Genomic DNA, 15,465 nt, shown 5'->3' on the forward strand with positions numbered 1-15,465 from the left:
TTCAACTCCTAACCTGTGTCATTTAGTTAGGGAGCATTTCTGGGTGGAGTCATGTTGGGGCTGGGTCAAATCTGGGAAGTATGCACATTAACACATGGAAGATCTAGGTTAGGAGAGTATTAGACTATATTCTTATTTTTAATTTTTAATTTTTTAAAAGATTTTATTCATTTGAGGGGGGGGGAGCAGAGGGAAAGGGAGAAGCAGACTTCCCACTGAGTGCCAGAGCCTGATTGGGGGGAGGCCTTGATCTCAGGATGCTGAGATCAAGTCCAGAGCTTAAGTCCCCATGGACTGAGCCACCCAGGTGCCCCTCTATTGTTATTTTAAATATTTAAAACCAGGCATAAGTTCTTAGCTAAATCCACAAAAAAAAGTGGATTTATAAATATTCAGACCTTGGGGTAAGGGAATTACCCCTTAGAGAACACACTATATGAGTAATGTCTGTTCATTCCCACCAAGACTGATGCAGGGAGATAGCTTTTATTTCCTATATTTTAAAAGATTTTATTTACTCATTTGAGAAAGAGCCCGAGATGGGGGAAGGTCAGAGGGAGAAGCAGACTCCCCGCTGAGCAGAGAGCCCACAAGGGGCTTGATCCAGGGATCCTGGAACTCCAGGATCATGACCTGAGCTGAAGGCAGATGCCCAACTGACCAAGCCACCCAGGCGCCCCATAAAGACTTTATTTGAGAGAACACGTGAACAGGGAGAGTGAGAGAGAATCTCAAACAGACTCCCTGCTGAGTTTGGAGCCCAATGTGGGGCTCCATCTCACAACCCTGAGATCATGACCTGAGCGGAAACCAAGATTCAACCAATAGTCAAGACTCTAACTGAATGAGCCACCCAGGTGCCCCACAGGGAGATAGTTTTAAAGTCCAAGTGCCTGGTTCTCCTGTTGTTTTAGCCTGGGTAAAGCACTGTAGACACTGTAGACCCTACCTTTTAATTTTCGGAAATAGTTTCATGTGTCAGCCTGAAAGCATTGCTTAGAATACTCACATTATAGTGGAGGGCTGGAGGAAATCGGACATTTGTCTAAAAATTGAAGCAAACAAGGACAGTTTTGGTGCTAAAACCTGAGAAATAAGAACAATTTTGAAAAAAGTTTCACTGAGCTAAGAAGGGTGAAAAGGTTAGAGAAGAACTGCATGCGAACATATACCTTGCAGATATGGCACAAATTGAAATTTATGAGTGAATATTCTCAAGGAATTTCTAGCCTCTAAGGATACATTTTTTTGATGGTACTATTTTGAAGAGATGGGTTTTATGGAATTTGGTGTTGATGGAGAGGCTTTCAATTTAAGCCAGATTCTTACCTGTGTTAATTTGAAATACTTTTTTCATTTGTTCAGGCAGTGATGTCTAATCTGTAGGTCAAAATATTACCATTTGAGACCAGAGAAAATCATGTTATATTAAGAGAGTATTGGTGAAAACCAAAATCCAGGATGAGTTAGTTAGCTTTGTTCCATGGTATGTATTGTGAGTGCAGTCATGGAAATGGGATGCAGATCTAGTAGTATTGAGTTTTGGTGACTTTAGACCCAGTTTGTCTAAATTTTCCTTGACTCTACAGGCTAAAATACCAAGGCAGTGTTCAGGGCACCAGCAACTCTTATGTTCTAGTTAAAAGCCACAATGCCCAGGCTTTCCTTGTCAGATCATCTTTTTTAACTCTCAAGAGGTTTCAGAGGATGAATAACCCCTTAAACATCTTTGAGGGAAACCCGTTTAAAAATCCAACCTGCTCCTATTGAATATTTACTTTAGACTCCAGGAGTTTTACCATGTTCAATTTCCCCCACAACCGGGGCAACACTATCCCTAGAGAGTCGGGGACAGAGGCAGCTGGACACTGATGATCTGCAGTCAAGATACCGACATTTCTTCATCTTGTTACCAGGCTTAGCAGCAGCAATAGGTAGTGGGTGCAGTTCATCAGCTAGACCCACATCCAAGAGCTGGAAAAACCATTAAAGAATATTAAAGGTGGGAGGAGAGAGACAAAGCAGGAAGTCTAGTCCAAAGCTTAGCACACAGTAGATGCTCACTAAGGGTAAACCGAAGGGCAGGGGCTGTGGTGGTAACTTTCCTAAAATATTTTACTATTAAAAAAATAGCTTCTCCCACTGGAGTTTAATATCTCAATGGCATAACGAGTTGTATGTTGTAGGGTTTTCTTTTTTTGTTTTTTAAAGATTTCATTCATGTATTTGACAGAGGGGGAGAGAGAGAGAGCACAAGGGGGGGCGGGCGGCAGGCAGAAGGAGAGGGAAAAGCAGGTTCCTCGCTGAGCAGAGAGCCCGATGTGGGACTAGATCCCAGGACCTTAGGATCATGATCTGAGCCAAAGGCAGACGCTTAACTTGAGCCACCCAGGCGCCCCTGTTTTTTGTTGTTGTTTTTTTAAAGATTTTATTTATTTGAGAGAGAGAGAGAGCACAAGCAGGGGGAGAGGCAGAGGGAGAGTGAGACGCACGCTCCCCACTGAGCAGAGAGTCTGATGCGGGACTCGATCCAAGGACCCCGGGATCATGACCTGAGCTGAAGGCAGACGCTTAACCGACTGAGCCACCCAGGTGCCCCATGGGTTTTTTTTTTAAAGTTTATTATTTATTTTTTTTTTAGTAATCTCTACACCCAACATGGGGCTCAAACTCATGATCCCTGACCCTGAGAGTCACATGCTTCTCTGACTGAGCCAGCCAGGCACCCCAGGGTTTGTTTGTTTTTTATAATGAAATTAATTGCTCGATATACTAAACCAGTCTCTTTTTTCCCCTCTGATTGAAGGTTTGGTTTAAGGATAGGAGGGTCAAGTGGAGGAGATGTCAGAGGGCATTAATATATGGAAATATGGCCCCCATCACCTTGGGCCACCTTGTGAGCATAATCTTGGATGGACTCTATAATGCCAACCTTGCTCTGGAGCCCAGTTGGAAATGGGTTTTTCTGGAGCCACCGTTGCCTGGGCAGCCTATACTGTCTGTTCCTCCTCTGCCCATGCCTCCCTTTGGCCTGGCCTCATTTGGCATGGAATGGGCCCCCAGTAGCCGCAGGCATTTTGTAGTCCCTCTTTATTAAGGTATGGTCTCCATGACAGTTTTTCCAATGTATTTTTCTGCCAGATTCTAATTGTGCATAGCACAGCATCAAGAGCACTTCAGATGCCTGTTAAATGAGCAAACAGAAAGGGATGCCTGGGTGGTTCAGTCGGTTAAGTGTCTGCCTTCAGCTCAGGTCATGGTCCCAGGGTCCTGGGATCGAGCCCCTGCATTGGGCTCCCTGCTCCGTGGGAAGTCTGTTTTTCTCTCTCCCTCTGCCTGCCTGCTCTGCCTACTCGTGCTCTCTGTCAAATAAATAAATAAAATCTTTTAAAAAAGAGTGAACACATGAACAAAGTCAGTCCCCTTTGTTGTTGTCTTAAAGATTTATTTATTTATTTGAGAGAGAGAGAGAGAGAGAGCACACACAAGCTGGAGGGGCATTGGGAGAGGGAGAGAGAGAATCCCAGGCAGGCTCCCTACTGGGTGTGGAGCCTGATGGGGGGGTCCATCTCCTGATCTTGAGATCATGACCTGAGCCAAAACCAAGAGTCAGATGCTTAACCAACTGAGCCACCCAGGTGCCCCCGTTTTTGAGTAGGGCACATTTTTGTATTTTTCAGTAAAGAGGTAGATTCTCAGCATGTTTGTCTCTGTGCATCAAATGGGTTTAATAGTGTATGCATAGGAATTTCTTTTTTTAAGATTTTATTTATTTATTTGAGAGAGAGACAGAGAAAGAGAGCATGAGGTGCGGAGGAGCCGAGAGAGAGGGAGAAACAGGCTCCCCACTGATCGGGGAGCCCCATGCGGGGCTCGATCCCAGGACCCTGGGATCATGACCTGAGTTGAAGTCAGATGCTTAACCCACTGAACCACCTAGGCACCCCTGGATGGGAATTTCTTTTTTTTTTTTAAGATTTTATTTATTTATTTGACAGAGAGAGACACAGCAAGAGAGGGAACACAAGCACGAGGAGTGGGAGAGGGAGAAGCAGGCTTCCCGCTGAGCAGGGAGCCCGATGCGGGACTCGATTCCAGGACCCTGGGATCATGACCTGAGCCGAAGGCAGACACTTAATGACTGAGCCACCCAGGTGCCCCTGGATGGGAATTTCTTTTATTTTATTTTATTTTATTTATTTATTTGAGAGAGAGAGAATGAGAGCATGAGTTGGGGGAGGGAGGGGCAGAGGGAGAGGGAGCCCGATGCAGGCCGCGATCCCAGGACCCCAAGATTGTGACCTGAGCCAAAGGCAGATGCTTAGCCGACTGAGCCACCCAGGCACCACTGGATGGGAATTTCTAGGTGCATACCATTCAAACAGAATGGCAAAGAGGCCTCCTTTCATGAGGTGACATCCCTGTGTCCCCATCAGTAGGCTAGTGCACATCACAGAAGTTTTCCAAGCACCCAAGGTATGTGCATACTGACCCATACTTTTTCTCTTCTGTCTTCTGTCACTCCATCCTCACCCTCACCCTTTGGGACCACACACCTATACAGGATGGGGCAGGATGAGTCCTAGCTCATGCAGTCTTCTTCATGTGAAACTGCCAGTGGCAGTGAAGGAGGCCAGGCCCACTTTTTTCTTAATTTAAAGATTTCATTTATTTATTCTAGCGGGCGCACATGCACATGGAGGGAGGAGCAGAGGGAGAGGGACAAGCAGACTCCGAGCTGAGCGTGGAGCCCAACGTGGGGCTCGATCCCAGGACCCTGAGATGATGACCTGAGCTGAAACCGAGAGCAGGACGCTCTGCTGGCTGAGCCACCCAAGTGCCCCCAGGCCCACTTTTTAAAAAGCGTTCTTCTCATTACAAACTTCGCCTTGAGCAGTCTTGAGCAAGGCAAGGCTTGTTTGAGGGAGTTTTCAGTTAAAAGTGGCAGCTTGTGCTCTCTCACTACCTCTCTCTCTGTGTCAAATTAATAAATAAAATCTTTTAAAAAATGGCTAATCGTGAACACCAAAGTCCTGCTATGAAGTGGCTGCCAGCTGATGGGGCCTGTCGCTACCTCAGGATTTCCTGGCACAGGGGTTAATGAAAGACCAGTTTCACGGAGCGCATATGCTCCCCGTGGAGAGAGGCTCTGGTTCTTTTGGGGAAAGCGTGTGCTTTGTGCTGTGTTGTCCACTCCTTTCGCTCTTCCCTTCACACGTGTGGGTGTCAAACGTCAGAAAAGCAGGTGCTTGTCATGTGGGCCTTCTGCACAGAGGAGGTTAATGCTACCCCGAGGCCCCAGAGGGAGAGGAACTTTCAGGAAAGCACCTGTGCACGCCCACTGCCATCCTCATCAGATGATTCTGAAAACAACAATTTTAGTCAAACATGTGGCCTTGCCATGCTGAGACCGAAGGCCCAACGGTCCTCAGCTCAAATCCTGCACTTCACACTCGGACCTAGTCTGACACGCTAACATTTCTTGCTTCATGCTCGGACTGCCTAGAAGAGTAACCAGTACCTTTCCCGTCCTCTGTGATGTTAGTTTTGGCTGAAAAGTTGTAAACATGATCTCAGGAGGAGTGCAGTCACTTCAGCATTTTACAGTAGTCTAAAAGTTCTGGATCTTGCTTTCTAAAGTTGTTTTGCATCAAACAAAGTCTCCCTTGAGATAAATGTGAAAAGTAAGTTTTTCAATAAAGAGAAGAGTTACTACAATTGTACACAAAGTAGGGAAATGGAGTTTGTTCTGAGTTGTCTTCAAAAGAACAGAAATACATTGGCCAGAGGTTTTTGTTTTTTAAGATTTATTTATTTGAGAGAGAGAGTGGGAGGAGGGGCAGAGGGAGAGGGAGAGAGAGCATCTCCAGCAGACTCTCTGCTGAGTGTGGAGCCTGACTGGGGCTCAATCCCACGACCCTGAGATCATGACCTGAGCCGAAATCAAGAGTCAGTTGCTTAACCGACTGAGCCACCCAGGTGCCCCCATTTGCCAGAGTTCTTTTTTTTTTTAAGATTTTATTTTATTTATTTTTTAGGGGGACAGAGAGTGCCTTTGCCAGAGTTCTGACCGTGGGGTGCTGTGCTTATCACTGGGCTCACTCTGCGCACCCGTAGGCATGGACTCACCTAACATGCAGTCATTTGGTGCCGATGTGACATCTCTAGGGAAGGTTGGAATCCTGGATGTGGAAAAATGGAGCGAAAATAGAGTCCTTCACTGCCTTTTCTGGTAGGTAAGGCGAACTTGGTCTTATATGACTTGCTGTAGCCCAAGTTGGGGCCTGGGGTTCTCAAAACCTTGAGTGGATACCTCGGGAGTCAGTTGCTATGGTAACAGACCCCTGATCCTAGGAATGCTGCGTGCCATTACTTTTACTTGGAGATTCATTTGAGACTTTCCTTACACTCCCTCCTCCCATTGAGCCAAAGCAGTAACATGTTCCAGTGAGAGCTAATCCTTGCCTCACCCAGATCATCTTTCTTAGCAAGCATATTCTCATTTTCCTTTGTGGAACTTTCACACGAGATTTCTTAATTTGGCAAGTGAGACAAATGTTCATTGGTCCTGCAGTAAAAGGCTGCCATCCACAGAGAACCGGTCCCATTGTGTCACGTGGTTCTTCCAAGCCAAGTACCTTTCTCTTCTGTACCCACTTTATTTTTTTTAAGATTTTCTTTATTTATTTGAGAGAGAGAGAGAGAGAGAGAGCTCAAGCAGGGGGAGAGGCAGAGGGAGAGGGAGAAGCAGGCTCCCCACTGAGCAGGGAGCCCGATACAGGGCTTGATCCCAGGACCCTGGGATCATGACCTGAGCGGAAGGCAGACACTTAACCGACTGAGCCACCTAGGTGCCCCTCTTTTGGATCCACTTTAAAGGAAGAAACCTCAGTAGTGTCTGCATCGCAAGGGGCTTTCAGGGTCATCCAGTGCACTCCCTTCATTTCACAGATTTGGGACATAGGCCCAGAGGACTGGAGTTGTCAGCCCAAGAAATTCTGAAGAGTTTATTCGGGAGAAGATCAGCTTCTTCGTGGCCATGCCCTCCCCTGAGACCTGGATCATCCAGCTATGCACAGCACACACCAGCTCAGGTCCACTGCCTCAGCGCTTACCACCTCCATCCTGCTTAGAACTCTGTTCTTCAAAGGGCTGAAGACTCAAAGCTCCCCCCAAAGCCCCATCACTGAGTCATTTTACCTCTAGGAAAAGTAAGCAACCTCCCTTGCAGGCATTCAGTCTCCTGGTGTTTACAATTTCAGGCCTGGTGAGAGTGATGCCGTTTGTACCCTTTTCACAAAAGGCCAAGTGTGCTTCCCTTACAGCCACCCTCATTTCTCCCAATCTCCTTTCAAAGCTGAGTTTGGGGGCGCCTGGGTGGCTCAGTTGGTTAAGCCTCTGCCTTCTGCTCAGGTCATGATCTCAGGGTCCTGGAATCGAGCCCCGCATCGGGCTCCCTGCTCAGTGGAGAGCCTGCTTCTCCCTCTCCCTCTGCCTGCCACTCCCCCTGCTTGTGCTCTCTCTCTCTCTCAAATAAATAAATAAAATCTTCAAAAAAAAAAAAAAAGCTGAGTTTGCCAACCCGTGGCACAACCTGTGAGCAAAAGCTAGCTCTGCCTGTGCGTTGAATTAACTTTTTTAGGAAAGTAAGCTGATATCTTGAAAACTGTCATGAAGCAATTGATTTTCACTTTGAAATGGATCATTTATGGTTTATTTTGATCAATGTCACACTCCCTCCTTCTCAGATATCATCATGGAGCTATGGGAAAAGGACCCTGGGTGCAGTGGTGTGAATATGATTTTCAAATGCAATGAGCTGTGTTCCATCTCCGTCCCTGCCACACACGCACAAAGCATAGGTCTTAAGGTGAAGATTTGAATTCCCAACATTTGCATACCAATATTTTAGACTCTAGAAATACAAAAAGGGCCTCCTACACACACTCTTGCTTTTAATATCAATGGACACAAGAGATTGAAGTGACAGCATTCAGCCATGGGTACATAATTGATATGCCTAAACCCATCCTTTTTTTTTTTATAGGCTCTATGCCCAATGTGGGGCTTGAACTCATGACCTTGAGATCAAGATGCCTAGACCCATCCTCAGCACAGTACCCAGACAAAATTAGAGGTGATATGTGAATTGCAGATTTGGAGCACAACACTCTCTTATTCCAGGACCAAGAAACTTGGTTTAGGGGAAAAAAGATAGAGGAAAGGAAAAGTCTCTGTCCACTTCTCCCTTTAACAAGGGAGACAAAGGAGGAAACAAAGGATGTTTTTAAATAGGAAGTGGAAAAGGAGACTGTGGACACCTAGGGGAGGAAGAAATCCATGTCAACAGCTGGGCCCAGAGCTATGGGTCAGGATTAGGGAGTTGGGGAGTGAGGGCGCCTGGCAGCTCGGCATTTCCTCTGGGAGGTAGCTGGTGGGGCACAAGGAGATGACTCTGACCAGCTGGGCATATAAGAAGAAGGAAAAACAGAACTCAGAATTCATATGCAAACGAGTTCCTTACATCTCCTTCCATAGCCCCCACCACAAGGTCAAGCAACAGAGCTGTCTTTTTTTTTTCTCACTTGCCTACCCCCCTTTTAACTCAAATGGTCACCTTAAGGAATTTCATGAGGATTGACATAGTCATAAAGAAGGAGGGAAAGTCAAACAGGGAGGAGGGGGTCCCACATGACCCTGGCCAAGGTACCTAACCCCAACACCCCAAGAAACATCCAAAAGGGTCCTATTTCTTCATTTTAAGCAGAAAAAATTTCCAAGAATATCCAGTGAATTCTGTAGGCCCACCCACCACATCAAAACTTCAAACAGGAAGTCCGACAAAAATATTTCAAGGCAGGGAGCCTGGGTGGCTCAGTTAGTTAAGTGTCCGTAAGCATCCGACTCTTGGTTTCAGCTCAGGTCATGATCTCAGGGTGGTGAGATCCAGCCCGGCACTGGGCTCCGCACTTGGTGTGGAGTCTGCTTGAGATTCTCTGCCTCTCCCTCTCCATCTGCCCCTCCCCCGGCTCGTGCTGGCTCACAGGCACACTCTCTCTCTAAAATAAATTAAAAAATAAAAAATAAAAAAATGTCAAGGTGCTAAACTGGCTCTTCTGCTGTCTATTTAACATAGAGACTTAGATTTCAGGGGTCTCCACAACCAAACCTGATGTCCTGTTAGATGAATGCACACTATAGTTTCAAAACTCCACATAACCTTTAGCTGAAAAAAGAGTTCAGTCCATTCATTCCAAGCAAGAAACAAGAAAGCTGACCACCATCCTGGTTGAGATGGGGGTGTGAAAAGATGAGGAAAGAGAGCTCATAGTCATGAGGTAGCTGTCCAAGAATAGCAACCAAATTCAAGGCCAGAGATCAAGGTCCATTAGCCTCACCCTGCTCCTTCTCACATTCCTTCCCCTGAGAACTAGGAGAAGACCTTAACCCCTGGGCAACAGACAAATTACATATATATATTACGATTCATTTATTTATTTTAGAGAGAGAGAGAGAGAAAGAGAGTGTGCAAGCAGGGGGGAGAGACGGAGGGAGAGCGAGAGAGAATTCCAAGCGGACTCCCCACTGAGTGCAGAGCCTGATGTGGAGCTTGATCCCAAGACCCTGAGAACGTCACCTGAGCTGAAACCAAGACTTGGTTGCTCAGCTCAACCGACTGAGCCACCCAGGCACCCCGACAAATGATATTTTGAATAACTTTTAATACTCCTTTGGCATTTCAGGGTCCTTTGCACAAGATTGTGTCTTCTACATTTTTTGTTTCCCCCAACACAGCTAGGTGGTGGTTCACATGTAACATGAATAGGCAGTAATAAGAGCCACAATTTTGATGGCTTACTGTGAAGCAGTACCGAGCTAAGCAACATGCACCAATTACCCTGAACCTTTTCTGCAGATGGGGAAACTAGCACAGACAGAAGTTAAATAACATGCCCAAGATCACACAAATGACAAGTGGCTGTAATGAAATTCAGTGAATTAAATATTCAATTCACATCAAGAAATTCTTTGAATTTGAGAGAAAATGTACTAGTGCATGTTTTCCACATTTCAATAGAAAAGATGGAAAGAAATAAACATAAGTTGTGTGTTCATTCTCAGTTCATCATAACATTTGTTATGTATGAAATACATACATCAGGCACCTCCTGCCCTGGAGACCTACACCAGGAAGATGATCCCATGTAATGCCTGGCTTTAAAAATCAGAGGGGCATAACTCTAGGGGAGTCAGAGGACTATAGAAAACTGAGGCTCCACTATTAAAGGGCTTGTGCGTAAACTCAGACCCAGCACAGAAGCAATAGTTTGAAAAGCACCTGGGCCTTACATGAAGATTTATTGACTAATTTTAGGGTATGTGCTAAAGGGGCAGGAATCTGTAGGAACTTTCTTTAGGACAAAAGCATTGTTAAAGGAAATAAAAAATACTTTGAAACAAATTAAAATGAAAATATAACATTAAAAATCTTTGGGAAGGGGCGCCTGGGTGGCTCAGTTGGTTAAGCGACTGCCTTCGGCTCAGGTCATGATCCTGGAGTCCCGGGATCGAGTCCCGCATCGGGCTCCCTGCTCAGCAGTGAGTCTGTTTCTCCCTCGGAACCTCCCCCCCTCATGCTCTCTCTCTCTCTATTTCATTCTCTCTCTCAAATAAATAAATAAAATCTTTAAAAATAAATAAATAAAGGGGCACCAGGGTGGCTCAGTCGGTTAAGTGTCTGCCTTTGGCTCCAGTCGTGGTCCCAGGGTCTTGGATTGAACCCCACATTGGGCTCCCTGCTCAGTGGGGAGTCTGCTTCTCCCCTTGCCTCTGCCTGCCACTCCCCCTGTTTGCACTCTCTGTCAAAATAAACAAACAAACAAACAAATAAATAAATATCTTTGGAACACAGCAAAAGCAGTTCTAAGAGGGAAGTTTATAGTAATGCAAGCCTACCTCAAGAAACAAGAAAAACCTCAAATAAACAACCTAACCTTATACCTAAAGGGACTAGAAGAACAAAGCCCGAGGTGAGTAGAAGGAAGGAAATAATAAAGATCAGAGCAGAAATAAAGGAAATAGAGACTAAAAAAGCAATAAGAAAGGTAGTGAAATTAAGAGCTGGTTCTTTGAAAAGATAAAATTGATAAACCTTTAGCCAGACTCATCAAGAAAAAAAGAGAGGGGACTCAGGTGAATCAAATCAGAAATGAAAACGAAGTTACCAGTGACACCACAGGAACACAAAGGATTGTAAGAGTACTACAAAAAATTATATGCCAACAAATTGCACAATCTGGAAGAAATGGATAAATTCCTAGAAACATACAATCTTCCAAGACTGAATCAAGAATAAATAGAAAATCTGAACAGGCCGATTACTAATAATGAAATTGAATCTGTAGTCAAAAAACTCCCAATGAGCAAAAGCCCAGGACCAGAGGGCTTCACACTTTATACTAACGTTTTTTTAACTTTTTAAAATTATTTTTTAGTATCATGCCAACCAGAGGTGCTGGGGTATGGGTTTTATCCTTGGAACTAAAGTGCATGCCTACCAGACATTGGGCAGGTAGACCAAGTGCTGTTGCAAAGTTGGCTTTTATAGGCAGTAGATGTGAAAGTGTACAGCCTGGTGTCGCAAAAGTTAGGTGTAGGTTTTCCATCCAAAACTTCCTTTTTTTTTTTTAAAGATTTTATTTATTTGACAGAGAGAGAGAGCACAAGTGGAGATAGTGGCAAATGAAGAGGGAGAAGCAGGTTCCTGGGATCATGACCTGAGCCGAAGGCAGAGGCTTAACTGATTCAGCCACCCAGGTACCCCCATCCAGAACTTTATTAGAAATTTCTCCAAATCTGCATCCCAAATCATATAATTTCTCCTACTCAATTCAGTCCTTGGCCCTCATCCCATGATCAAATGTTTTTACATAGAAGATACCCAATAGTGCGGTCCACTTTTCCCATTTATATTACATTAGCATCTTTCCCTTAAATTCTAAAAAGGGAGGTTTCCAATAATCGATGGCATGAGTTTTCATGATCTGATAAGTTACTTCTTAGGAGGAAAGGCTCAAAAAGCCATCTAGCTACTAGTAGACTGGATTCTGAATTTCCATAGCAAACTCACCGTACCTTCAAAAATTAAAGTCAGTAGAATTAGTGTTTGAACGTTCTTTCATTTAACAACGGTATAAAATGAATAGAATAGATAACCATTAACCATGTATTGTTGAGTTAGCATATGAGGGGACTAGTTTAAAGGGCTGGACAAGAAGGGGGTTACAAATTCCTTTTGCTGCTGCATTTTAGTGGAGATGAATTTCTGGAGAATAAACAAGCAGTTTTCTCTGGGCTGCGAACTTAACTGTAGTGTATCAGGCTCAAATTATTAACAAAGAATTTGTGCCCTCTAAGCTAACTGGGCAAAATGGGGCTTAGACATCATAGCTCACCACCAATTTCGAAAAACCCTCCTTATTTTGTTTGGGATTAGAAAGAAAAAACTGTGGGGGCGCTTGGCTGGCTCTGTTAAGCGTCTGCCTCCGGCTCAGGGCATGATCCCAGAGTCCTGGGTTCGAGCCCCGCCTCGGGCTCCTTACTCAGCGGGGAGCCTGCTTCTCCCTCCTCCTCTGCCCCCACCCCCCGCTCGTGCTCGCGCGCGCTCTCTCAAATAAATAAAAATCTTAAAAAAGAAAAAAGAAAAAAATTGGGGGGGGGGTGTGGGTGTACTCCTACACGCAGCCACATACACACAAACATGTATATATGTAAAGTTACATTGGCTTTGTTATTCACACGGCCGCTCAGTGAAATGTCTCTGGGGCCTATCGCCCTTCCCCTGAGTTATTTCAACTCGATGCTAAAGAAAGGACACGCTCTCTGGTCCAGTTTAGATTTGAGGAGCCTCACTCGGGACCGGAAGGATGAGTGGACCCGGTTGCCCCACGGACTTCTTTATACCGATACACACATCCCCGTCCCGTGGGCAGGACCACCTAAGTCGGGGGAAAGGATTTGCCGACGTACCCGGAACTGTTTCCAAGGTTTCCTCAGGTTCCGGCGGTGGCGCGACGGCGGGTTTGGGACCCGAACCAACCGAGATCTTCCGAGGCTCGCGAGAGCGCCCCCTTCTCTAGCTACTTGGGGGACCCAGCGGCCGCGATGGCTCCGGTGTCGGGTTCGCGCAGCCCTGAGGGGGAGGCCTCGGGCTCCGGGGGGAAGCGTCGCAGTTCGTCGAGAAGCCCTAAGCCCAGCAGATCCGCCCGCTCCCCGCGGGGCCGTCGCTCGCGCTCGAGCTCTCGTTCGCACTCTTGCTCTCGGAATGGTGTCAGCCATCAGCCGGGCGGCTTCAGTCAGGGGTCCCGAAACCAGTCCTACCGATCCCGTTCGCGGTCATGCTCCCGGGAGCGGCCTTCTGCGCCGCGGGGCAACCCCTTCGCTTCAGCCTCCTCGACCGCCTATTATGGCGGCTACTCGCGCCCCTACGGGAGCGACAAGCCGTGGCCTAGCCTTCTGGACAAGGAGAGGGAGGAGAGCCTGCGGCAGAAGTGAGTGAGACGGGCACACCTTCTCTTGCGGGAGCCCACCCGACTTTGGAGTCTGACTTTGCGCTTTTCGCTCTCTGCCTTTTTCCGCCCCTCTCTTCCCTTGGGTTTTCACTCATCCTCGGGCCCCTTCGTACCGCGCTCTGGTGTCTCCGCTACTTCTGCCTCCTGGCTTGGAGCGGTTCTGTCGGGAGCCTCAGACCTACCCGAATTACAGTATTCGCTTGGTCGTGTCTTTATCATTTGGAAGCGTGCTTTCATTTCGCACTCGATTGAGCTCGTGGCAAAGAAGAGACCTGTTTTATTGATCACAAGATTAGCAGTGCCTAGCACTTGGTAGGCGTACCAGCACTGCTTGCTGAATGATCAGTCAGGTTTGAGGTGACAGGATGTGTACGGTGGAAATGTCGAGAGGAAGAGTTTAAATCCGAGGGGAAAAAACCCTCTGAGCCCAGATGATTGAATGTGGGATAAGTGACCTGCTAAACTGGTGATTAAGCTACGTTGAAAAAGGTCTTGTTAAATGGTCTCAATTTGACCGTGAAAAACGAGGTCAAGGGTGAGATCAGGTGCCCTCTCATGAGTGAGTGTTGGAGTGGGAAAGTGGATAGCTGAAGAAGGAGAAAGGAAAAGGGTTATAATTATTGTCCTGTAAGTTTTAAAATCTAATGCTTATTGAGTGTTAAATTCTGTCAGGCACTGTACCAGGTGCTTTACATGTCCTCTGTGTTTTTTTTTTTTATTTATTTATTTGACAGCGCAAGCAGGGGGAGCGGCAGGCAGAGGGAGAGGGAGAAGCAGGCTTCCCGTTGAGCAGGGAACCTGATGTGGGATCATAACCCCTGGGATCAAGACCCCAGCCCAAGGCAGACGCTTAACCAACTGAGCCACCCAGGCGCCCCTACATGTGCGCTGTGTTAAAAAAGAAATTTAAGAGTATCACAGGCATTGAGGGGCAGGTTAAGATTCCAAAGCTGGGAGATGTCTCCATAAATCTTCTTCTTCCAAGAATGGGAAGTAATAAAGGATAGCAATGAAGAGGAAAGGCTCCAGAATCCGAATGCCTGAATTTGAAGCCATGCTTTGCAGTGTAATAGTTGTGTGACCTTGAGCAAGTTTCTGAACTTCTCTGAGCTTTATTTCTAACCATTTAAAGAGGGATAAAATTGGCGCCAAGGCTTTTAGAGTTGTGATGATTTTAGTTCCTGGAACATAATAAATGAGTGTTAGCTACTAGGATTTTCCTGCATGGAAGCAGAAACAATAAAAACAGTACGGAGTTAGGTTGGAGACCTACCTCTCCAAATTAAATTTTTCAGAGTTACCTCCTGGCTGTGTTAGTCAAAAAGCAGCCAACTTCCTACTGGACAATCCTCATCAAAAGATGTCAGAACTTCTTGGATGGAATTTGCATTTGTACATTTAGAAGATGAATAGTTTATCTTAAGAGTACAGATGAAGCTGGGGGCAGCAGGGATGAGAACTTGACTGTTCTTACAGCCTGTCATACTTCCCCCTGCATATATATTAGAAGTTGGGTTATAAGTATAACCCTTTTAGGCACTTTCTTCAAGTGGGAAACCTGAGTCTAATTCTGCATGATTATAATACCTTTTCTCCTGAATAAAGAAGTAAAAAACAGTATATTCAAGCAATCAAACCAGCTTATTTTGTAAGGGTTTGGGGTGTGTGTGTGTTTTTAACAAATGGAATCACAAGCAGCTAAACTTTGAGGAATTGAGTCTTCGTTTTTTTGTATTTTGTTTGTGAGCAAAATTGAAAGAAAAAAATCACAAACATAAATTTTTCGTGTCCTGCAAGAGTAGATAGGGAATATAGTCCTTTTCCAAAAAGGAACTAAAGGGAAAAGGGAGAAAACAAACCCTGTATCTCATTGAGGACAGTTTTTGTCAAATAA

At 45.7% G+C, this 15,465-nt stretch overlaps 1 protein-coding gene across 6 annotated transcripts in view; it reads left to right on the top strand.

Moving 5' to 3' along the window:
• The first annotated feature begins 13,043 nt into the window (after positions 1–13,043).
• Positions 13,044–15,465, top strand: part of LOC113930685 (NFKB activating protein) — a 42,722-nt gene continuing 40,300 nt past the window's right edge. For all 6 annotated transcript variants that reach the window (XR_003522586.2, XR_003522584.2, XR_003522583.2 and 3 more), the window contains exon 1: positions 13,044–13,550. Coding sequence is in view for 3 of the 6 variants with exons in the window: in XM_027608050.2 (XP_027463851.1) it covers positions 13,165–13,550 (386 nt within the window). In the remaining 3 variants the exon portion in view is untranslated. The remainder of the gene's footprint in view (positions 13,551–15,465) is intronic.

This window comes from Zalophus californianus, chromosome X (assembly GCF_009762305.2).
Source record: "Zalophus californianus isolate mZalCal1 chromosome X, mZalCal1.pri.v2, whole genome shotgun sequence".
Taxonomy (NCBI): Eukaryota; Metazoa; Chordata; class Mammalia; order Carnivora; family Otariidae; genus Zalophus; species Zalophus californianus.